Consider the following 26,235-nt stretch of genomic DNA (forward strand, 5'->3'; position numbering starts at 1 on the left):
TTCATTTTCAAAATAGAATTTATTTCTGTAATAAAGAATTAAAATATAGCTGTGAAAGTAGAAAATAATATAGAAAAATATTTAAAATGTGCAACAGTAATTTTGAGTAAAGGTAGTTAAGCACTAGAGGTTATGCTCAACTTCTACTTGAAAGACCAATCATATATATTATTACCTACACCAGAAAAAACATACCTACTTGCAATTTTAATTAATAATTATAATTCAAAAACAGGTTTACACACCTGGTCAGGCTCTTTTAAAAATATAAATATAAATCTTGGGGATATATTTTTTGAAGCTGGCTTCACTTCACAGACTGATAAATCTACTGTCCCAAAATCACAAGGTTGTTTTTAGTAATTCATCCATGTAATCAAGCCAAAGTGGCGGAAATATGTACTTTTTGGATGAAACCTAATGTTTTGGTAAAAATGGAACAAGAGTATCATTTTTCATTATGTTGATATAAAAGCTGGTAAGCTCATGTATCCCCAGAGCTTGGTTTCCACCAGGTGGGTCTCAAATTCAGACACTAAATGCAGATGAAGAAATATCTAGTGAATTCTATCTATCCCTTCCCCAAAGTTTTACTTACAATTAAGATATAGGTATTATTTGTATGAAGAACATACAAAAAGAATTGGAAACTGTTTGGCTAGAGGGAAGACAACTCTTCAGGGACTACTGTTTGCAGTTTGCAGAACAGGATAATCTTCTCTAGGAAGAATAATGTCCACATAGCAGCACTATATTCACCAGGAATCCCAGAGCCAGTGGATCTATCATGTAGCAGGAAGCCAAACCTTCTGGCTGCTCACAACATCGCTCAGCTTCCCTTTAATCTTCAGGAAGTGTCTCTTGAATTCCAATCCATCACCCTATATTAGGAATAATATCCAAAACTAATGTCAAAAAAACAAGAAAAAGAGACTATGCCATAAAATCAAACTTTCTTTAGGGGTAAGTAGAGACAAACATCCATGGATATGTTCAGATACAGTTATCTTCCGGTCTTCTTATGAATACAAAATATCTTGGTAGAAGAAATGGCTACATAAATAATTCTGACTTGACTTTGGGCCCATCACTGCTCCCACCACCCTGGGCCCAGAGAGCAGAAACAATGGCATCCTGTCCATTTCAAGGGTTGGTATCTCTGGACCTATGTCATTGTTTTTCATAGGTGTTTATAAACTAAAAATAAGCTACACAACTATGCTTTAAGTCTTGCCACAACAGAGCCAGTGATTCAGTTATGAGAAGGGTTTCTCTACACTAGGATCTTAATTTAATTCCATACCAAGCATCTGGACAATAGCACTGCAGCAAATCTCCAACATAAAGAATGTGATCAACTCCTCCAACCTCATTTAGAGCCACATACAATCTTTCGGTAAACAGAGAATATGATACTTTGGTCTTATATGTCAAGGGCTTTAAAACTGTAACCTCAGAACCAATAATTTCTAAAGAAAGAATCAGAAATGTGAACAAAACTCCATGTGTATGAGTATTAATCATAGAGTAGCTTGTAACAAACAGATAAAGGTTCATTAATTATAATGTGCAAACATTTGGACAAATCATAATTTTTATGAAAAAATATTAAATGCAAATTCAATAAGAAAAAGCTTAGAATGCTACAAAATATTAAGGGTAATTATTTTAAGGACAAAAATAATTTAGGACTATTTTTATTTTTTTATTAGTTATTTATTTACACATTCTACAAAAAACAAAAACTTTTATAATAAGGAAAATGTCATTTGAAAAAACTGTTTTAGAATAGCTAATGACAAGAACAAATGTTCATAATATTAAATTTAAAAAACCAGTTACCATATATTTATAAATATAATGCCATTTAAAAAAAATCTACACGTAAGAGTAATTCCATAGAGGATATATTATAAGTAATAGTAAGGTTATTGTAATATAATATCAAAAATAAATCTGTATTCTCTTTGGATACAAAATTAAAGTTGATTCTTATCTTCTTTATACTTTTTTGTGTTTTTAAAATTTCTAAAATGAACATGTAATACTTCTTTAAAAATAGCAAAACAAAATTTTTTCTTTTAAAAAGTGTTCTATTCTACATACCTTGGAAAGCCGGAAGTCAACCAAGATCTTCTCATTCATTTCTACCAAATTCACTTTGAAAATGAGTTTATTGTTTCTTCTATCAGTTGTTGATACAGTAACCTAAGACAATGAAAATAAGGTCAAACCAGATGTGTGGGCAGAAAATACTCTAAATAAAAACTATAATCTTAGTTCAGTGATACTACTGGGATACAAATTTGAGAGACGCTTTTATAACAGGAGCTGTGCCAGCTGAAAATCCCACTCCTTCTAGGACTTTCCTCTCCCAATGGGTATGTGTGTGTCCAACCAGACCGACCTGTAAACAGGACGCAGCTCCGTTATCGGGGATTGAGTCTATGTGAACTCTTAGCAAAAAAATAAATTTAGTATTTTACCAAGATACAACCAAAAGAGGAAACAATTGAAGAGAATAAAATTGGGGGACTTCCCTGGTGGTCCAGTGGTTAAAACTCCATGCTTCCAATGCAGGGTGTGTGGGTTTGTTCCCTGGTCGGGGAACTAAGATCCCATGTGCCATGCAGCATGGCCAAAAAATGAAAAAAAAAAAAAAAAGAAAGAGAGAGAGAGAGAATAAAAACGGACTGAGAGGAAAAACAAGATTATTAAAACATAAAGAAAAAGAGAGGCCAGATTTGTGGGTAAAAAGCTCTAGTGGCAATCAGAAGATGGTGAAGGTCTTAAGAGGCCTTTCAACTTCCACTTTTAGTGTTTTAGAAGCTCAGGCTAGAAGAGTGACATGGAAAGAAAGGCCAGACCAACAGCCAGCACCAAGACCCCAAACGTGGATGAGGCTGGCCTGGACCACAGAAAAGCCATCAACTCTAGCTGGATGAATGAGCCCAAGCAAGATCAGCAGGTTTGCCTAGTTGAGCCCAGCGCAAATTACAACAACATTTTTAATAATTCTCACCTCAAGAAATGACTATTAAAGAAACACAGGTGTACCACAACGGTGCAACACTGGAACAACATTATGTTCTGGGAAAACACAAGACACTCAGTACATCTGAAGTAGGTTATTAAACTTCAAAGACAAAGAAAATTCTCCAAAGATTCAGGCAGAAAGAATTAATTGAGGAGTAATGTCGGTAAAAATGGGAGATTAGGAAACTTCAAAAGCCCATTAACTCCACAAAAGCAATGAAAAATCTGGCAAAAACTGTCAGAATCAACTTTTTCAGAACACTGAAAACTAACGAAAAGCTTGCAGCAACACAGGGGCACTCATACAAAACAGATGAGCTTTCTCACATTGTAACCACCTTATTCCCAACTCCCACTCCTCAGCTCAGTAGTAGCCTTGAAAATAACCATCCACATTCCAGGTCCAGGTACAAATGCAAGAATAAACCTCATTCATAAACTGTCTTAAGCTGTTCTACCTTCCTGCAAGACCTGCTCAACACACTTGTCTTTATTTTGCCTGCCTAACTACACAGGACTTGTGTTAAAGTTGCCACCTGGGGAGCATCTGTCAAAAGTACCTACAGGCAAATGCTTTAACCCTTGCTTACTGGGGTAATGCAGAACAGTTGGGACAAACAGATTACCTAAAAAGGCTGAAAGGAAAGGTTTAGGAGTGAGATGTTTTTGAGGGATAAGAGTTCTGAAAATCTCTCACATATTCCTGGGACTGTAAAGCCTATACTTATGCCCAAGGCACTGTACATGCTCAAGAAAGGTCTGAGAAGGCTCTAAGCTCTGCCTCTGGCTGACCATGAGGCACCACACAAGCAGGAAGTGAAGGCTAACGCAGAGCTGTAAACTGCCTGGCTGGGTATTGACGGCATGCCCCAATACGCACATAGAACCCCTCTGCAAAAACTAGCTTTTGGTTCCAGGAATTTAATGTTTAATCATTAGCTGACCATTGAGCTAAGAGAACAAAGATTTCAGAGATCACACACAACAAAGAAGACAGACACTATAATATTTGATCAGAAATGTCACTAAACAATCAAAAACTACATCAATTGTCAATGATAACAAACCCTGGGAAGAGGGGAAAATCTATTTCCAGGGTTGTCACATTGTAATATTCAAAATGTCCAGTTTTCAATAAAAAAGGATAAAGCATACAGAAAAATGAGAAAATATGGCCCCCACACAGGAAAAAAGAAGTCAGTAGAGAATGTTCCTAAAGAACAGAAAGAAGAATGAAGAAAAATGAACAGAGTCTAAGAGACCTGCAGGACATCATCAAGTGCATCAGAATATGCACAATGTGAGTCCCAGAGAGAGAGGAGGGAATGGGGCAGAATGAACATTTGAAAAAATAATGGCCAAAAGCTTCCCAAATTTGATGAAAAACAATCCCATCCAGGAAGCTGAATGAATTTCAACTAGGAAAAAATGAAAGACATCCACACCAAGATACATCATATTCAAACTGTTGAAAGACAGTGACGAGAGAATCTTGAAAGCAGCAAGAGAAAGTGACACATCATGTGCAGAGATCCTCAATATATTAACAGCTGATTTCTCATCAGAAACCGCAGAAGCCAGAAGGCAGTGGAATGACACAAAGAGCTAAAAGGAAAAAACTGTCAAGAAGTCCATATCTGGCAAAACTATCCATCATAAATGAAGAAATGAAGACATTCATAATTAAAATTTGATAGAGTGTGAAACTACCAGACCTGCCCAAAAAAGAAAGAGTAGGGGCTTCCCTGGTGGCTCAGTGGTTGAGAGTCCACCTGCCGATGCAGGGGACATGGGTTCGTGCCCCGGTCCAGGAAGATCCCACATGCTGTGGAGAGGCTAGGCCTGTGAGCCATGGCCGCTAAGGCTGCGCGTCAGGAGCCGGGGCTCCACAACGGGAGAGGCTACAACAGTGAGAGGCCCGCGTACCGCAAAAAAAAAAAAAAAAAAAAAAGTAACAGAAGTCCTTCAGGCTGAAATGAAAGAATGCTAGATAGCAACTCAAATCCACATGGAGAAATAAAAAATATTGGTAAAGGTAATTTACATCGGTAAATACAAATGACAATAATAATCAATTTTGTTGTTTGTAACATCTATTTTTTCCCTACCTGATTTAAAAAGACAGCCACATAAAGCAATAATTATAAATCCATGTTGTTGGGTACACAATGCAAACTATAATCAAAACAGAACTAAAGTGGTACACTAACATCAAACAAAAGACTGTAACAAAAATTTTTGCAAGAGACAAATAAGGACATTATATAATGTTAAGATGATCAAGAAGATCTAACAATTATAATCATATATTTATCTAGAATCCAAACTCCAAAATTTATGAGGCAAAAACTAACAGGGTTAAAGTAAGAAATAGAATTCAGCAATAGCAGCTGGAGAGTACAACATTCCACCCTCAATAATGGATACAAAAATTAGACAAAGATAAACAAAGAAATAGGGCTTTCCTGGTGGTGCAGTGGTTAAGAATCTGCCTGCCAATGCAGGGGACATGGGTTCAAGCCCTGGTCTGGGAAGATCCCACATGCCGCGGAGCAACTAAGCCCATGCGCCACAACTACTGAACCTGCACTCTAGAGCCTGCGAGCCACAACTACTGAACCCGCATGCCACAACTACTGAAGCCCACATGCCTAGAGCCTGTGCTCCACAAAAGAGAAGCCACCACAATGAGAATCCTGCGCACCTCAACAAAGAGTAGCCCCCACTCGCCACAGCTGGGGAAAGCCTGCGCACAGCAACGAAGACCCAACACAGCCAAAAATAAATTAATTTAAAAAATAAATTAAAAACAAAGAAATAAAAGACATGAACAACACTATAATGCAACTAGACCTAACAAATATGCCTAGAACACCTCACCCAACAACAGAATCTACATTCTTCTCAATCACACCTGGAACATTCTCCAGTATAGACCATATGTTAGGCAACAAAACAAGTCTCAATAAATTTTAGATAATTAAAATAATACTAAATATCTTCTCTGACCACAATGGAATGCAATTAGAAACCAACAACAGAAAGGATTTTGAAAAATTCACAGATATGGAAATGAAACAGCATACCTAAATAACCAAAAAGGAAATCACAAGGGAAATTAGAAAATACTTTGATATGAAAAAAACTGAAAACTCAAAATATCAGAACTTATAGGAAGCAGCAAAAGCAGTGCCCAGACATACATTTATACCTATAAGCACTTACACTAAAAAAGAATGATATCCAATCAACAACTTAGCCTTCCACCTTAAAAATTAGGAAAAAAAAGAGCAAGGTAAATCCAAAAGAAGGAAATGATAAACATAGTAAGGAGAAGAGAGAGATAAATTGGCAAACCTTTAGCAGACTAACCAAAAAAAAAAAGAAAAAAAAAAAGATTCAAATTACTAAAATCAGGAATAAAAGGATGTTACTACAAACTTTACAGAATCTAAAAGGACTATAATACTACAAAAAATGGTATGCCAACAAATTGGATAACCAAGATGAAATGGACAAACTCCTAGAAACACACAAACTCCCACAAATGACTCAAGAGGAAATAGATCTATAACAAGTGAAGACATTGAGTCAGCAATCAAAAAATTTCCAACAAAGGAAAGCCCAGGACCAGATAGCTTCACTGGGAATTCTACCAAACTTTTGAAGAACTAATACCAATCCTTCTTAAACTCTTCAAAAAATAGAAGAGAAGGGAATACTTCCTAACTTGTACTATGAGGTCAGTATTACCCTGATACCAAAGCCAGACATCACAAGAAAACTACAGATCAAATCCTTTATGAACACAAAAAAAATTTTCAACAAATACTAGCAAACTGAATCTATCGAACACACTAAAAGAATTATGCACCATGATCAAGTAGTATTTATCTCAGGAATGCAAGATGGCTCAAAATACAAAAATTAGGGCTTCCCTGGTGGCACAGTGGTTGAGAGTCCGCCTGCCGAAGCAGGGGACATGGGTTCGTGCCCCAGTCCGGGAAGATCCCACATGCCGCGGAGCGGCTGGGCCCGTGAGCCATGGTCCCTGAGCCTGCGCGTCCAGAGCCTGTGCTCCACAATGGGAGAGGCCACAACAGTGAGAGGCCAGCGTACCAAAAAAAAAAAAAAAAAAAAAAAAAAAATCAATTAATGTAATATACCTTATTAACAAAGGAGAAAAGTTTAGCCAAAAAGTAACATCCCAGATGTCCATCAATGGATAAATGGATAAACAAAATGTAGTCTATCCACACGATGGACTATCATTCACCCACTGAAAGGAATAAAGTATTAATAAATGGTACAACATGAATTAACCTTGAAAATATTATGTTAAGTAAAAGAAGACAAACACAAAGGGTCACATACTATACAATTCCATGTATATGAAATGTCCAGAATAGGCAGTTCACAGAAAGTATATTAGTGGTTGCCAGGGAGGAAGGTATGAGGAATGACTGCCAATTGGTATGGAGTTCATCTGGGGGGCAGTGGAAGGTTCTAGATTTAAATGGTGATAGTTGCATAATCTTGTGAATATACTTAAAACTACTAAATTGTACCCTTTAAAATGGTTAAAGTGATAATTTTTATAGCATATGAGTTTTATCTCAATAAATCTACCTAAAAAAAAAGAGTGTATTATCTATACAAGTGAGAGGAAAATCAGGCTGGCCTCAGATTTCTGCACAATCATATTTTTCCCTAACTTTTAATTTTGAAAGCTTACAAATCTACAGAAAAACTGGAAGAATTGTGCAATAAATAACCACAAACCCTTTATTGGTCTTATCAACCTAGATAGCATGTTTACTTTTCTTTTTTTATGTGATTATCTTTTTTTTTAGCTTTTAAACTAAGTTATCAACGGCACACACTTCACTATGTGCCTCCTGCAAAGACATTCTCCTACAAACCACAATATTATCATCACACCAAAAATCTGACACTGATTCAAAAACATTATCTAATATAAAACCCATATTCAAATTTCCCCAACTGTTCCAATAACATCCTTTATAGCTTTTTTTCTTTAAATCCACGATCTAGTGAAAGATCATGCCTTGCATTATTTATCAGGCCTCTTTGGTCTCCTTTAATACAAAATATTCCTCTTTTTGTTTTTCATGATATTAAGATTTGTGAAAAGCCTAAAGACAGGTTAGAATGTCAATGTTATAAAAATGCTACAATAACATAAACAACAAAAATTGGTAGATGGGAGCAGGGAGATGGAGGAAATATGGGATTGTTCATGGATCCATCTTTCATAGAAGGGAGTTGATTGTTAACTGTTACAATTTAAGTATAGTACATAGTTTTAAAGAAAATGACTTGAGTCTCTTAGTGTCTTTAATAACCTTAAAGAAGTTTTTTAAGAAATATTATTTCTTAAGATAAAGAACATTTTACTTAAATTTCTTCAGTTTCAACTGTTTCTTTTTCAAATTAAACTAATTATATTTTTAAAATATACTGACAATGATAGTTTTTTATTCAAATATTTAAATTTTTCTTCAGGAAAAAAATATAACGGAAGTCAATGAAACATACCTGATTCATACAACTTTTCTTCCACTGATAGCCCAATTTCTCACAAGTCTCTTTCAGGCATTGGTAAGATTTGTCAGCATCCAATTTGGTAAAAAATCGTGTCATTCTTTTGACCAAGCGCTGCCAGGGGTTCTACATGTCAAATAGAGGAAAGCTGAATAAATCATCAGATTTATCACCAAAAGCAGTCATATCATAGCTATTTGGTCTGAAAATTTTTTTCTCTGACTTAAGATTCTTATACATCAGAGTCTCCCCTAGGAATTCCCTGCTGGTCCAGTGGTTAGGACCCTGCGCTTCCACTGCAGGGGGCATGGGTTTTATCCCTGGTCAGGGAATTAAGATCCCATGTGCCATGATGTGGCCAAAAAAACAAACAAAAAACAAAAAAATCTGTATCAAGTTTTAATATTACATTTCTTAGATTTATATATTAAAAGAAAAAAAAAGACTTTAAGACAATAAAAAATAAAGGGCTGCCATTATTTATTTGAAAAACTTTACCTGTGAGGATCCTGGGGTGCCGAGCAACTGACTATTCAGAAGCATATGATCAGGACATGTGGGCTGGGAAAAACTGATCCCTTGTACCAGTTTATCAATGTATGAAGGGCTGGTGTCCCATAAGGAAAGACCTGTCCGTGGTTCTGGCTGAGAAGTGGAGTACTTCACATTTTCTTCACTGCAGCATTAAGATATGGAGAAAAGTATATCTTTAAATAAAATTCATCAGGCCTTTCTTATATCACATTACCATTCTCACACTGAAAAACATATTCATCATAAGAAAACAATATATACTTGTATTATTTTTCATGGGGACTATGATATCCAACAACTACTTGATTTTTTATTAATCAGTCTTACCTAGAAGCACTGTTTACTGGAGAGAAGTCCAAATTCGATTGAATATGCTTAGAGAATCCGCCAGGAGATTCTGATACACCACCTGAAGTGACTCGGGGCCTCTTTGCCCCTAAAAAAGAAAACATAAATACAAACGCTTTCAAGTTTTCTATGCAGGTATTTTTTAATTAACCCAGCTGACAACTTGAAGAAGTAAAACCATATCTAAATTCATTTATTTAACACAAAATACTTATACGACAAATAGTGGCTCCTCCTACATGATTTTATGAGAAACGTGGTCGTTAGGAACTTAGTAGGACTCACTTGCCAAATTGTATAAACTACACATTTCATAAATCCTGACCTCTAAGTATGTTCCAAGTGCAGGCCATAATTTTAATGGTACCATTTATAGTAACAGAATAATGTTCGATGAAGACTGAGAGACCCAGCTAAGGCATCAAAAATTTTTTAAATAGAAAATAATTTGTGATGATGACAATGAACATTATGAATCTGTTCTACCCAATCTTCTTTGCTCCTCTAGAAAAGCTTTACCTAAAATAATCATTATATAGAATATGATGCTACTATAAATTCATGGCTACTACCCTCAGCTGGATCCTCAACCTGGACAGTTAGTCCTACGTTTCTCTAGTCAGTTTCCTCTCCCTTTCCACAATGATTCTTTCAAAACTTCTATACTCCTGTCAGATTAACCAAGACCACCCTCCAGGACCTCATTATTTGGCATATGATACCATCTCCCATTTCACAAAGAAAATAAAGTCACTGGAAACTCCCTCAACTTGCCACTACCAAATCCGCTAACTTACTTGCATTCCTACCCATCCTCTCCCCTTCTATCCTCCCATCAAATGTCCATCCCTCTACTTGTAGTTGAGCCCATACCCTCCTTTCTCCTCAGGGACCTTGACGCTCTTTTATTCCCTCTCTCTTAGACTTTGAGCCTCTTCCTCTCAACTAGATCTACCCCCAAACCATTTAAACATGCTTAAGTTTAACCAACCTTTTTATTTATTAATCCATTCATTCAAATATTTTATTAAGCCTACTATGTTATCAGGCAGTAAGATGGGAGAAACGGCATGTTGTTATGCTGATAAGAAAGATACAGTAAAGAGGGAAGAGTTAATAATGAAGCAGAAACAGAGAAGAATTGCTAGACTGAATAAGCAAAAGAGAACTGCATCTAGTGCTCAAGAGAAAGGGCTGGTTTGTATCTGGAGCAATTTAGCCAGAGCAATGGGAGAAAGCAGAGTATACGAGCACAGAGGCAGTTAATCAGGTGGGTAGAGATGGTGGTAGGAGTTTGTGGGAATTCCTTTGTTATTGCTTCTGTTTCCCAGCGAAATAGGAAGTATTGCCACCAACTGAGAGTGAGGATGGAGAAGTTGAAGAGAAAATGAAAGGTATAAAAATGTGATTTAGGAGAGTAGTGTTGTGAAAGAAGTGGGGAAATGCATTATGATTGCCTGGAAGGATTAAGGGCCCACTTGAGATCAGTGATCTTGAATTGAAAGCAGACAGTGCTGCATATTTTTCTTCAGCGGCAATCAGCTGTGGAGGTGTAAGTGTAGAGTGGGTACAAAACAGGATTAAACTTAGGTTAGGTAGACTTGCTCAGTAAGTATGATGAAGAGAGAATGGGCAATGGACTTCCCTGGTGGCACAGTGGTTAAGAATCCACCTGCCAATGCAGGGGACATGGGTTCAAGCCCTGGTCTGGGAAGATCCCACATGCCGCAAAGCAACTAAGCCTGTGCGCCACAACTACTGAACCTGTGATTTAGAGCCCGCAAGCCACAACTGCTGAGCCCGCGTACCACAACTCCTGAAGCCCATGTGCCTAGAGCCCGTGCTCCACAACAAGAGAAGCCACTGCAATGAGAAGCCCGCGCACCTCAATGAAGAGTAGCCTCCACTCGCTGCAACTAGAGAAAGCCCGTGCGCAGCAACAAAGACCCAACACAGCCAAAAATAAATCAATAAAATAAATAATTTTTTTTTTTAAAGTGAGAATGGGCAAGGAAGTTGAAGATAAATGTAAAGAAGTCATTACAGTGACTAACCTTGGGAATTAAAATAGTGAGGATGGAACTTGGGACCGAGAAGGGGGCAGATAAAAGATAGTGAAAAGGTAGTAGAATTGATGGCCTGCAAGTCCAGGTGGGATCAAAGTGTTGCTGGAGTCAGGGTACTAGAGGGAGGAAACCAGAAAAAAATATACTGGTGGTCCAAGCAGGATGCTTGAAGACAAGATCGCTAGAGGAGAGAAAGCCAAGGAAATGTGAGGTGATGACAGTGGAAGGACCATCTAAATGAATATTTAAATTACCAAGAACCATGACAAAAATTAGGTCAAGAGCTGTACTGGAGAGAGTGACAGTGTGGCAGGAATTTTAATTTGAGGTTCAGAAGGTGATTATTACGAGGGAATAGTGGGTGGTAGAGTCTGATAATAGGATTCAAAATGATGGGCAGAGGAATATGAAGAAAGAACAAGGAGGATGCCTGCTCCACTCCCAGATCAAGGGTATGAGGGTGCAGGAAAGAAAACACCTACCGCCTGAGAAGAAGCAATGTCCTGAGAAGAAGCAATGTCCTCAGGGGAGAGCTGGATTTCAATTAGAATAAGGTGAAAGGTAAAAGAAACATTCAGGGAAGAGTTAAAAATTCCTCATTCATCTCTAGCTATTGTTCTCTCTCAGCCAAACTTCTTTACTGAGCTGTCTACACTCTGCTTAACTCTCTTTTACACTAGAATCCCTGTACAACAGAGTTTATTCTTTTTTTTTTTTTTTTTTTTTTTTTGCGGTACGCGGGCCTCTCACTGTTGTGGCCTCTCCCATTGCGGACCACAGGCTCTGGACGCGCAGGCTCAGCGGCCATGGCTCACGGGCCCGGCCGCTCCGCGGCATGTGGGATCTTCCCAGACCGGGGCACAAACCCGTGTCCCTTGCATCGGCAGGTGGACTCTCAACCACTGCGCCACCAGAGAAGCCCTAGAGTTTATTCTTAACTCTCCACCAAAACTGTTCTTGCCAAGATCATGAATAACTGCCGTATCATGGAATACACAGGACAAATTTACTCCACATTCTTCTGATGTCCCATCTCTCTGGCTACTTTTCTGTTTCTCTGGCTTCTGCCCATCACTTAAACACTGGCATTCCTTAAAATTTCATATACTCAATTTAATTTACTACCACAGTTTAAATCACCATCTATTTACAGAAAGCACCTAAATTGACATCTCCAGCTTAGCCCTGTTTCCTGAGTTACACACATGCATGCACACAAGCACACGCAAACACACACACACTCCTATGAGACAGTTTTACTTAACTTCTCAAATTCAAATAAAATGTCCAAAATCGAATAAAATTTCCCTGCAAATCTGTTTTTCCTTTTGAGTTACATCGAAGTAAATGGTTTCACCATTTACACAGCTGTTCAAACCAGAAAGGAGACATCTTTGACTCCTCACTCTCCTTCATTTTCCACATATAAACAATCACCAGTATTATCAACTCTAGTTCTTAAATTTCTCTGGAATCAACTTCTTCTTTCCAATCCCACTATCACTAACCTAGTCTAGCCTACCATCTTCTCACATCTAGGATCAAAAACAGTGAAAAAAAAGTAGCTAGAAAGATCTTTCAAAACCAAACACATAAGCATGTCATTTCCTTGCTTAAAGTCTCTCAAAAGGTTTTCCCAACAGCCTTCGGTTAAAGCCCAAGATCCTTAACGTGGCTTACAAGGTCTTCCACGGTTTGGTTGCTATCTACCTCTCCAACCTCATCTCAAACCTCTCTCTCTCTCTCTCCCTTCTCCATTCACTTACTTTCTCAGCAAACATTTACTGAATGCCTGTGATGGACCACACACTATGCTAAGCACAGGTGATGCAATGATGAACAAGCCAGACATGGTCCATCCCATACTGGCCTTCTCTCCAGTTCCTCAAATGCACCACTTTCTAACCTCCAAGACATCCCAGATGCCGTTTCCATGTTCAGAATCTGCCACTCATCTTGCTACTACTCTTCTGGCTAGCTCCCCTTTAATCTTCAAATCTTAGATTTAACGTGATTTCCTCAGCAAGATAAGTGTTCTTTGTCACTTAAGACTTGGTCAAATTCTTAGCTGTAGTACCCTGACTTTCCACTTTATAATTATTAATGAGCTTAAAATTATTTTTTCTATTTCTGGTTTTTGTACTAGACATTATAATCTTCATGAGGACAGAGACCACAGCTCTTTTGTGTTGTTGACTTATACTGACTTTACAAGTACCTTTTTTTCACAGAAAAAAAAAATACTTGTATTTTAAGGATATTACCTTTCTTGAGTGGTTTGTTGTACCATCTATCTTTTTTGATGTCTGGGATGGTAATCCTTACTGATGGATTCTCAACTAGGATTTTATGCAGCAGAGCTGAAAACAAAACATTAAGACAACATTTATAAAAGACTCAAATAGATTAGAAAAGCCTACAGCTTGTGGTGTAGAACACACATCCTCTATTGCTTTCCTTATGTCCAAATATTATTTCCGGGGAAGAGAAAGAATAAAGCTACTGAATTTTTGCTTTAATTTCATGCATTCTTATGACCCAGCAATCCCACTACTGGGCATATACCCTGAGAAAACCAAAATTCAAAAAGAGTCATGTACCAAAATGTTCATTGCAGCTCTATTTACAATAGCCCGGAGATGGAAAGAACCTAAGCGCCCATCATCGGACGAATGGATAAAGAAGATGTGGCACATATACACAATGGAATATTACTCAGCCTTAAAAAGAAATGAAATTGAGTTATTTGTAATGAGATGGATAGACCTAGAGTCTGTCATACAGAGTGAAGTAAGTCAGAAAGAAAAAGACAAATACCGTATGCTAACACATATATATGGAATTTAAGGGAAAAAAATGTCATGAAGAACCTAGGGATAAGACAGGAATAGAGGTGCAGACCTACTGGAGAACGGACTTGAGGATATGGGGAGGGGGAAGGGTGAGTTTTGACAGGGCGAGAGAGAGTCATGGACATATACACACTAACAAACGTAGTAAGGTAGATAGCTAGGGGGAAGCAGCCGCAAGGCACAGGGATATTAGCTTGGGGCTTTGGGACAGCCTGGAGGGGTGGGATGGGGAGAGTGGGAGGGAGGGAGACGCAAGAGGGAAGACACATGGGAGCATATGTATATGTATAGCTGATTCACTTTGTTATAAAGCAGAAACTAACACACCATTGTAAAGCAATTATACCCCAATAAAGATGTTAAAAAAAAAAAAAATTTTCATGCATTCTTTGCTACCGTCTATATCTTTGAATATTCTTCCCAGAGCTGACTCTCAGTTGTTTGCAAATAAATAGAACAAGAGCTAGGTGGAAATGTTTCTCTTCACTTGATATTTATACAAAGATAGCAAAAAAAAACCCCTTTTATCCATTTTCAATACCAAACTTCACTGTTCCAATATGTCATATTAAGTCCTCATTCACACAATTTTATAAGGGAAATTTACTTTCCAATAACTTTTTAAAAAACATTTATTTATTTGGCTGCGCTGGGTCTTAGTTGCGACACATGGGATCTTTGCTGCTGCACACGGGATCTTCACTGCTGCATGCGGGATCTTTAGTTGCGGCATGCATGTGGGATCCAGTTCCCTGACCAGCGATCGAACCCAGGCCCCCTGCACTGTAGGCACAGAGTCTTAGCCACTGGACCACCAGGGGAGTCCCTCCAATAACTTTTTAAGAGACAGTAATAAAAGCAACCATCATCCTAAGGTACCTTAATTATATTGATAAAGAATTCATTCATCTCCCAACACCAAAATAATTTTCTAATGGACTGAAGATTTAAATGAAAAAAATAAAGCCTTAAAAACATAAATGAAAACATAGGTAATTTTTTTCTAATGCTGAGGGTAGAAAAGACCTTTCCAAACATGATGATATAGTCAGAAACCACAAAGGACAGGTACTAGATTTAAATAAATAAAAATATAAAACTTCTGGGGACTTCCCTCGTGGTGCAGTGGGTAAGACTCCATGCTCCAACACAGGGAACCCAGGTTTGATCCCCGGTCAGGGAATGAGATCCGCATGCATGCCACAACTAAGAGTACACATGTTGCAACTAAGAAGCCCACATGCCACAACTAAGACCCAGTGCAGCCTAAATAAGTAAATAAATAGCTACTTAAAAAAAAAAGTTAAGTTTAAAAAATATATATAAAACTTCTGCATGTCAAAATAGCATAAACAAAATAAAAATACATGACAAATTGTCAAAAATATTTGTAACGAATGCAAAGATCTAATGACATTAATGTTTTTCAAAAACCTCATATAAAGTAAAAAGAAAACCTCCTACCAAAAATGAGCAAAATAGACACGTTCACAAAAACAGACTAAAAGCTAATAGATATACAATGAATATACAACTTCATTGGTACTAAATTTAAAATAAAAATAAAAAACAGAGGGGCTTCCCTTGTGGCGCAGTGGTTGAGAGTCCGCCTGCCGATGCAGGGGACACAGGTTCGTGCCCCGGTCCGGGAAGATCCCACGTGCCGCGGAGCAGCTGGGCCCGAGAGCCATGGCCGCTGAGCCTGCGCGTCCGGAGCCTGTGCTCCACAACAGGAGAGGCCACAACAGTGAGAGGCCCGCGTACCGCAAAAAAAAAAAACCAGAATACGGTTCTTATATGTAGGTCTATTAGATTAGTCAAAACAAAAAAAGTTTAAGGGTCTTCCTTGGCAGTCCAGTGGTTAAGACTCCGCGCTCTTCCACTGCAGGGAGCACGGGTTCCATCCCTGGTCAGGGAACTAAGATCCTTCATCCCGCACAGCATGGCCAAAAAAAAAAAGTTTAAATGTAAACTAGTTAGACTGTGATGAAATGGTACAAACTTTCCGGAAAACATTTTGGCAAAGTAAACAATAATAATTAAAAACTGTATACATCTTTGACCCTGCAATTCCACTTCTGGGGTTTTACTTTAATTAAATAATTTAAAGGTATGTGCAAAGATTAAGTTATATGGATGATCATCATATCTCTTTCACAGCAGTGAAAAATTAGAAAAAATCCTGAATCTCTAAAAAGGTGAACTGGATAAGTATAGCAAGCCAGCCATGTCCATATAGCAGAATACCATCACAGTCTTTAAAAACAGTGATGTAGACCTACAATTACAGTCATGAAAAAATGTTCACAAAGCATCAACACACACACAAAAACTGGTTACAAAATAACATGTATAGTGGGATGTCATTTTTTGTGAAAACACACATACTTATAAATAATATACATATATAACAAACACATAGTTTTTACTACAAAATATAGAAGCACATATCAAAACATTAAAAGAAGCTATTCCGTGGGAGGGAGGGAGACGCAAGAGGGAAGAGATATGGGAACATATGTATATGTATAACTGATTCACTTTGTTATAAAGCAGAAACTAACACACCATTGTAAAGCAATTATACTCCAATAAAGATGTTAAAAATAAATAAATAAAGAAGCTCTTCCTGAGTGCTGGGATTATAGGGCTGGATTTTACAATTTTTTAATTTATTATTCTTCTACTTCATCTATAAAGATCATGGATTATTTACATAATGATTTAGAAGTTAAAAAGAAAAAAAAAATGTATGAAAAAAATTCAAATAGCACTAGGCTTCATTATCCAAGAAATCAGTACTTTACATCAAAATAACCCAGTTACCTAGAGGAGCAGAATCGATTTTTTTCCAAGGGTTGAGGTATGTTTTTTTTTCTTTCCAATCACAATATTCCTGACAACTATCACTAGGCTGGTCCCACGGCAATTCTGAAAAAGAAACAAGTCCCAGTTTTCTGAGTGTTCAAATAATTATACAATTTTAAGGGAAAATAATCAATGACACAAATCCAGTAAAAGTTTTCTCCAAATTAATTCAATATGGTTTCCAAACTAAGAATGCCAACTCTAAGAAATTTTAGAGGCACTTCTAAGATAGATAGTCCACTTCCTGCCTTACTCTTTTCCAAAAGTATTCACATGAATTTTAAAAGAGAGAGCTACTGTGATATTTCATTTAATAGCTATACAGACTTCATTTTTAAAAACCTTTGGGATTAAAAGTTCCAAATTAGTTATAAATAAGTTAATATTAAAATACTATCACATAAATATGGATCCCCTTGATTCATTTCATTTATTTTGGTATAAGAAACCTGGCTTTCCTAAGGACAGGAATTTTATCATGATTAAAAAACTCAAAGCTGCTGCATAGCACAGGGAGATCAGCTTTGTGACGACCTAGAGCGGTGGGATAGGGAGGGTGGGAGAAAGGCTCAAGAGGGAGAGGATATGGGGATATATGGATACATATAGCTGATTCACTTTGTTGTACAGCAGAAACATACATAACATTGCAAAGCAATTATAATACTCCAATAAAGATGAAAAAAAATTACGCAGAAAAATAAATAAATAAAAAGCTCTTACCTCCAGCCAACATTGCAGTAAGTACTATTCCACAGGACCAAACATCAACTGGTTCTGCATGAAATTCTTTTCTCTTTAGAAGTTCTGGAGCAACATACGGTAAAGTACCACACATCTTGTTCAATAAACGCTCACGATTATTATGCCGAAACACTGTTGCCAAACCAAAGTCAGAGATTTTGAGGTTATCTAAACCAAAGGAAAAGAGGATGGCACTGGATAAAAATGTTTTGTAAATAGATATACTTAAAGGAGTTGAGTTGTATTGGAAAACCACTGGTGTTATGACCAAAAAGAAATTTTAAAAAAGAAGAAATTAAAGACATTATCATATAGTTAAAACTAGAAAAAGGCCTCATGGCTTCTATTAACTTAAGACAAATATTGTCAATACACAAACAGTATGGACCAGATTAAAGAAAGATCCTGGAGTCAAAAGGGCCTTCTAGAAAAGAGCACTCCAGACTTAAACACTGAAAAGAGAGCCATGCCCTCATCGGGTTGTGCAGAGGGCAGGAGGGAGACATCAATAACATACTAGGCACAACTTTACCAGCAGTGGACAAACCCAGCTGGCTGGACCGAAACTAAAGACCCACAAACCACCAGAACTTCTTGTCAAGGTGGCTAAGTTTAGAAAAGGAGGATGACTCTGTACAGAAAACAAACCAGAAGAGCAAATTTCCACTCTAACTTCCCATCTTCAGCACACACAAGCTATCGGCAGAACCTTCACCTTAACTACACTTAGTGCATATCTACCGTAACTGAGTGACACTGTGCTAGCCATGTAGGTAGATAAATTACTGAAGACTAACAATAACAACTGCTGTCGAGGTTATGAAAATATAGAACATTACAAGATCTTACAGAAAGGGAATCTAACCCAGTCTTCAGAGATAGGGGAGACTCCCCTATTATTACGTATCAACTGGTAAAACTTTTTTAGAAAGCAATCTGGCAAAAGATGCCAAAATTTGAAATACTCATGCTCTTTGAACTAGGAATTCCCACTTCTAGGACCACACCCACAAAAGTACTTCCACAAATTCACAAACATAAGGATATCCATACCATAACAATACTGTTTGTAAATAACCTAAATGTCCATCAATAAAGAAATGATTAAATCTTATAGTACACATGTACAATGAGATTATGTAGGTAACAAACAAAAAAACACAAGGTATATCTATATGTACTGACATGGAATCAGGTATAAATGGAAAAAACGGCAAGTGCCATAATAAATATTCATTATAACATGACCTAATTTTTATATTGGCCTTTGCATTAATTTATAGAATAGTCATCACTGCCTTATATTTTTTTAAAGCTAGAAACAACTTAAATGTTCCAAAACAGGGGACTGGTTCTTTAAAAATCAATTACATCCACCCAATATAATATGTAAGCCACTGATGTTTACTTCTGTGACTTGGGAGGCGGCCACTGTAATTATCCTTTGAAAAGCTATATATGACACAATCTTGACAAATCACTGAGATTAAGAGTTCCAAGTTACCTATAAGCAATAATCACCGAAAATACTAATGGATGACCACAGTATTCCTTTGAGTCTGTAGTTTCACTATGTCTGTGACATAATACTTAGAGAACTGTATATAATAAATTTTAAATTGAGGAGTGTGGTTACTTCTGAGAAAAAGAAAGGGGCACACATTTGGAAGGAATACAGAGGAGGACTTCAACTATATTGATAATGTTGTATTTCTTTTTAAAAAAATATTATTATTGAATAGAAACAAAAGATTATTTATATAATATGCAAGATATGAAAAATCATTATAATCAACACCCACTCACCTAACACCTAGTTTAAGTACACTCTATTTTCTTTGAAGCCTCCTATAAATCCTTCCCTTTCCTAACTGCAATCCTTCCTTTCTAGAAGATTTTATGTAGCTTGAAACCTATTTAATAAAAAAAGGACTTAATTTGTATATGAGGAATGGGAAGAATTAATTATAATACCATCAAAGCTATTAGTATTCAAAAAGTAATGGACATAGAATGAAAAATAGAAGCAGAGGGAAGTCTCCCAGCTTGTGCTCTCATTTCTTGGGATTCATCAACAGACCATTCTACAGTTCCTTTTCCCAATACACCAAATTTTTTGAATATCTAAAATTTTGCTACATACTTTATGGAACAACTTGCAGAAGGCTAAATAACCAAAGAAGGGTCTTAAGTAGCTAGGTTAGTAGATGGGTTAATAAAAAGATACCTAAAAGATATTAACCAAAATATTAACACTGGTTATAACTGACTGGTGAATTTCTGGTGATTTTTTACTTTCTTTTTTATACTTTTGATCTTATTTCATGATTACTTTTATCTTTATAAAGAGAAAAAAAACAGTATTTTTAGTTTGGGAACAAAGTTTTCACATTCCAGATATTACATATTCACATCTCCATTATTTATATAAGCTGGCTTAATTTATCCCCTTGTATGAAGGTCAATTATAGAGTTCAGAAAGAGGTAGAAGAAGGCTGATAAGAACATACACTGGTACTTATGATGGGGCACGATAATGCCAGAAACACTAAACCTCAGGGTTGGACAAGATGTGAAAATTACTTTGGTCCAACCAGCCAAGCAATGTTTAAACTCCCTTTACAATATCCCTGATAATTAATAATCCAGTGTTTGAATCTCCTGTTAAAAACCTACTACAGGGACTTCCCTGGTGGCGCAGTGATCAAGAATCCGCCCGCCAATGCAGAGGACATGGGTTTGATCCCTGGTCCAGGAAGATCCCACATGCTGCAGAGCAACTAAGCCCGTGCGCCACAATTACTGAACCTGAGCTCTAGAGCCCATGAGCCACAACTGCTGAGCCCACGTGCCACAACTACTGAAGCCCACGTGCCACAACTACTGAAGCCCGCACGCCTAGAGCCCATGCTCTGCAACAAGAGAAGCCACCGCAACGAGAAGCCCGCGCACCACAACGAAGAGTAGCCCCTGCTCGCCGCAACCAGAGAAAGCCTGTGCGCAGCAATGGAGACCCAATGCAGCCAAAAATAAATTAACTAAATTAAAAAAAAAAACCTACAACAAAGCAACCTGTTAAGTTCTGGGGCAGATCCACTAATGAGGGTCATCTTTGTACTAATCCAAACTGCCTCCACATAGTTTTCACCCACATACTGTGAAGAACTGTATTTAACAACTAGCAAATTTCCCTTGAGTTCCTCAATTATGCCTTATTTTACATAGTTTCTAGCCCTTTCAGCATTCTGGTCACTCACCTATAAAAGTACTTCGGTAGTCTACATGCCTTTCACAGTACTGTCCCAAACACCTATTATTCCCGCCATGGCCTTCCAGAGAAGTGCTGGACTGCTGCCTTCCTCATTCTCACCTTATCACCTTAATTTTCCAATGATCAAATTACATGGGTGACTAATATGAAGTCTGCTGCCTAGTAAGTCTTTTTAAACCTTCTTTGCTGCCAAAGACATGCCATTAAACTGTACTTATTTCGTCAGTTTTTTTCAATCCAAATACTGAATTGAGTAACGATCCAGTATGTGTTAAATCTGACCCACCTCTCTGGTCTGCTAAATTCATCCATCTAACAAACATTGTTGAAAACCTACTATTTGCCAGGCACTATTCTAACACATTAAACAAAACAGACAAAAATCACTGCCTCATATCAGTGGATACTTGTCACCTTTTTCGATCCTGATTCTATAAGCTAACATTAACACTATCCATCCCTCTCAGTTTTTATGACATCCATAAAATATAACTAAAAGCCCTGCATCTTTATCCAAGTCATAAATTAAAAAGAACAAATACGTCAAGGCGAAGGTCCAGGGTATTTCAATTTCATATATTTTGCCCTGAAATTTCGGTAATGGAAAGCCTTGATCCTGCCTTTGTATGGCTGTACTAAAATGATTAGGTAGCAGCAACAAAATGCTAAACTTACCCCTTTCATCCAATAGGAGATTTTCTGGCTTAATATCCCTGTGAGTTATTCCAATACCATGCAGATAAACCTAAAAGAGAAGCAGAGGAAAGCATACCAGAATAGGGTAACTTACTTCACTAAGACTAATTTTAAGTAAAAGTTAGAGACAACTGTACCTACCACCCCTGCCATGAGTTGATGGAAGAACCTCTGAGCATCTTGTTCAGGCATGCCTATGTCTGGCTCTATAAGAATTAGTTATGAAAGTTAGTTCACCAGGTAAATATAATCAGTCATCAACCACACAGTCTCCTAATTCGAAAGTTAAACATTTGTGATTGTACTTTAGCAAAGAGAATCTAATGCTAACAATGAAAAGATTCTGGAGTCCACTAGTACATATAGTACTTAATAACTCACATTTCCCCATGTGTTAAGTGGCAAAAATAAATTAACATCACAGGAAAAGTACAGAGAAATAACAAACTATCACCCAAATCAAGAATGCAAGCCATACCTTGAAAGCCCCTACTTATACTAACCATGATTTATTTGGTATCTTTCAAATTCTCCCCTAATTTCTTCTAAATGCTATGCCAATATTTTTTCCACTCCTGAAATGTAATTGCCAAAGTGGAAGCCTACACAAATCTAAGTTGATTTCACTAAATACTTAACAACAAATTTAAACTTCATATAATTTCTCGCACTACTACAAAACCATGAAGTCCTGTGAAGTTACTTCAGGAAATACAGTTTTATTAAGAAAGGTTCTATTGTCAGTTATCTTTTATATTTTTATCTCCCTCATTAACTTTTGATTTCTTTTATTCTCAACTTTTCTGAGATAGATACTGAAGATTCTAATAATCACTTTTTAACTGCTAATACAATAGCTCTAAATAATAAATTTAGATCCACAGAATATATTTTATGTACTTCTTACTGTTCTTTAATATCAAGACTTTGAATCTACACAGAAAATTTAAGCAGCAAGCAGATTTTACTTAATATATATAAAGCAATCGTAGAAAATTCTCAATTTCACTTATGTAATAACTTGCTATTATTTTGGATCTGTAAATGTATGCAATGATTTCATGAGACTAGAATGTCTACAAAGAAAAAAAAACTTTTTCTGCATATGCATACATCACACTTATGATTCTTCACCATGAGACCACAGTTTACCATTCTTAAACTCTACATAATAGCAATCCCACCCCAAATCACTTATACAACTTGGGAAAAAAGTTTCTTTGATGACTCTACATATGTATCCAGTGTTTACATAAGTTGCAAAAACAAGAAAATTTACTCCAATTTCACTATTGCATAAGCAAGTCTGAATGGACAATGAAGAAGCAGCAGTGCCAAGATTAAAAAACAAATTTAAAAACTTATTTAGCATAAGAATTATCTTCAATCTTTTCCATACCTATTCTATCAAAAAGTTCTCCCCCACTACAGTACTCCAGAAATAGATACTGGATATTGCCTTCTCTCCTGTGACCATAGAATTTCACTACATTCTCATGATTTAACATTTTATTGATACAAATCTCTTTCTTAATATTTTCTGGACAGTCTATGGCACGCTTCATGTCCACAATCTTCACTGCAACTGCTTCTTCAGTTCTTCTATTCACAGCAAGTTGAACTCTAAAAAGAAAAAGGAAGAGTTATAATATTCCAGACATTTGAATTATATTTCTTTTAAAACTTCAAAAGGCTAAACATAACTCATCCAAAACTATTTTACCTTTATTAGTTTCTCCACCTGGGAGAAACCATGGGAATGGTTTACGCCATGTTCTCAACAGATACTACTCCTTTCTGAAATGTGAAGTATGATAGCTAGTGTTCCAAAGAAGTCATTATGCTGTACATCCAAGTCATTTAATAAATTCTTAATAAACTAAAATGGGATAATAGCAATTCTAGGCCACATCACATATACACATGCTCTATTCATTTAACTTGTTTTTCTTTCACATTTACTGAGCTATAGTTGACATAAAGCACTGAAACGATTATCACAAGTTTAGTGAACAACCATCATTTCATATAGATACAAAATTTTATAAATCGAAAAAATACATATTTTCCCTTGTGACGAGAACTTAGTATTGACTCTTTTAATTTTCATATATAACATACAGCAGTGATAATTATATTTATCATGTTGTACATTACATCCTTAGTACTTATTTATCTTTTAACTGGAAGTTTGTACCTTTGGACCGCCTTCATCCAACTTCCCCTCCCCTACACCCTGCTTCTGGTAACCACAAATCTGATCTCTTTTTCTATGAGTTTGTTTGTTTGTTTTTGAAGCATAATTGACCTACAACACTATGTTAGTTCCTGTTACAACACAGTGACTCGATATTTCTATACATTTCAAAATGACCACGATAAGTCTAGTTAGGATATGTCGCCTTACAAAGATATTACATAGTTCTTGACTATACTCCCCACACTGTACATTTCATACCGGAGACTCATTTATTTTGCAACTGGAAGTTTGTACCACAGGTATTTCTCTCCTCCCCAGCACCATCCTCCCCTCTGGCAACTACCTGTTTGTTCTCTGTATCTAATTCTGTTTCTTTTTGTTGTTTGTTCATTTGTTTAGTTTTTTAGATTCAACCTATTAAGTGAAATCATACAGTGTTTGTCTTTCTCTGTCTGACTTATTTAAACTTAGCATAATACCCTCTAGGTCCATCCATGATGTCCCAAACGGCAAGATTTCATTCTTGCTCTATTCATTTAATTGTAATAACATTACCTAGCATTTATTAATCCGATACTATATGTGTCTACAGTAACTGTTCTAAGTACTTGTGGGATATGCCATTTTACAGAGGCACACAAGGACATTAAGAAGCCTGCCTAAGAACACAAAACAATGACCAGCAATGTGACTCCAGAGTCTGTTCATTTGCTCATTTAACCACTATGTTTGAACCCCAGGAAGGAGTATGTGGGAGGAGAAACTGACTTCAGAAGTCTCCTCTAGCTCTTTAGGAAGAGAATGTTTTTGTTTTGTTTTGTTTTTAAAAGGAAGAAAAAAAATATAACCCTTACAAAAGATTGTGTAGCTTTAGTTCCCCAAAGTTTTAGATTTCAAATGCAAAGATCTGTTCTCCAAAATAACCAACTTGTACTCAAAGGAGACAATAGAAAACTAAAGCAAGTGTGAAGTCGGGGTAAAAGGACGCAAACTCACTCTCCATAGGCACCTTCTCCCAGGGTTTGCACCAAGTCCCAGTCTTCCACAAAGGGCACTGCCATGACTCCACTAAGTCCCGCGGCTGTAAAAGCAGGAACCCAGAAAAGACGGTGGATGAAGACACGCTTCAATCATCTGTAAAGCCGCTGAGCTCCGCCTCTTGCCGTGATTCTTCAAGGTGAATCACAGCTCCTGGTTTCCCTTTACACCTCATCCATATTTTACCCAAGTCTTTAAAGCAAAAGCAAGTATTCTTAACTCTGGCATTTCGTTGGTAACTCACAAGCCCCGTTCCCACGCAAAGCGAAGGCTGAAACGCCGCCTTCCAGGCGGCCGAGGAAACGTACCAGTGGCGCGGAAGAGTTGGGGGACCAGTGCTTTACGGTGGGGAACTGGGGAAGGGGGTGAGAGGTGAAGCGTCGGGCTAGAGTAAGGGGATGTGGGCTAGCAGAGGAGGAAATAAATCGCTACGAGGACCGCAGCCGCTCCTCCCGACCCGTTCACTCCCAGTTCCCACCCCCGCCCCGTCCCCAAGGCCAGGAGGAGCTCGGGGCGGAGCCAAACTGCCCCAAGAAGCGGAAGGAAGGGCTGGGTGACACGCGGACGGCTGGGGCCCAAACCTCGGGTGCTCTCGGCCTGCAGAGGAAGTCTTCTCTCCAGTCCCGTACAACGGGGTCCGCCTGGCACCCCACTCCTCCACCCTCCGAAACCGCCCCTCCGCAGGAGTCTCTCCGATCCTCTAGGCTCGGCGCTGAGAACTTTCTCTCGCTGTGCCCCTCCTAAATCATGTAGCCCCCGAACTCCGGCTCCAGGAACTTTCCCCCTCTACCGGCCGCCCTTCCTCACCAGGCCGTCCTTTGCCCGCCACCACAGGAATCCAAATGCAGGGCTTTTCCCGCCAAAACTTGCTGGCGTCACATTGTCGCAAACGCGCGCTCCCTTGCCGGAAAGCAAGGAGGCGCGCGTTCCTGCGCCGGCTGCTCTGCAGATTGGGCCGGCCAGGGCCTGGCGCCTGCATTCCCCGCAGGCTCACGCTGGCCGGAGCCGGGTTACTTT

The 26,235-nt window shown here is 37.7% G+C and overlaps 1 protein-coding gene across 3 annotated transcripts; it reads right to left on the reverse strand.

Annotated features, from left to right (window-relative positions):
• Window positions 1–26,142, reverse strand: CHEK1 (checkpoint kinase 1). 3 transcript variants are annotated; one of them, XM_065881655.1, is made up of 13 exons: window positions 26,026–26,056; window positions 25,177–25,261; window positions 23,380–23,603; window positions 22,122–22,186; window positions 21,960–22,029; window positions 17,993–18,181; window positions 17,228–17,332; window positions 13,814–13,909; window positions 9,463–9,571; window positions 9,100–9,277; window positions 8,596–8,727; window positions 2,107–2,208; window positions 1–881 (listed from the first exon to the last, which is right to left on the reverse strand). In XM_065881655.1, the coding sequence occupies exons 2-13, from the start codon at window positions 25,239–25,241 to the stop codon at window positions 786–788; spliced, it is 1,431 nt and encodes a 476-aa protein (XP_065737727.1). In that variant the 5' UTR covers window positions 25,242–25,261; window positions 26,026–26,056; the 3' UTR covers window positions 1–785. The 3 variants fall into 3 exon arrangements, with proteins under 3 accessions (XP_065737727.1, XP_065737729.1, XP_065737728.1); XM_065881657.1 differs by lacking the exon at window positions 23,380–23,603 and having other exon boundaries at window positions 786–881; window positions 26,026–26,142; XM_065881656.1 differs by lacking the exons at window positions 2,107–2,208; window positions 26,026–26,056 and having other exon boundaries at window positions 786–881; window positions 25,177–25,241.
• Window positions 26,143–26,235: the final 93 nt, after the last annotated feature.

This window comes from Phocoena phocoena, chromosome 8 (genome assembly GCF_963924675.1).
Source record: "Phocoena phocoena chromosome 8, mPhoPho1.1, whole genome shotgun sequence".
NCBI lineage: Eukaryota > Metazoa > Chordata > Mammalia > Artiodactyla > Phocoenidae > Phocoena > Phocoena phocoena.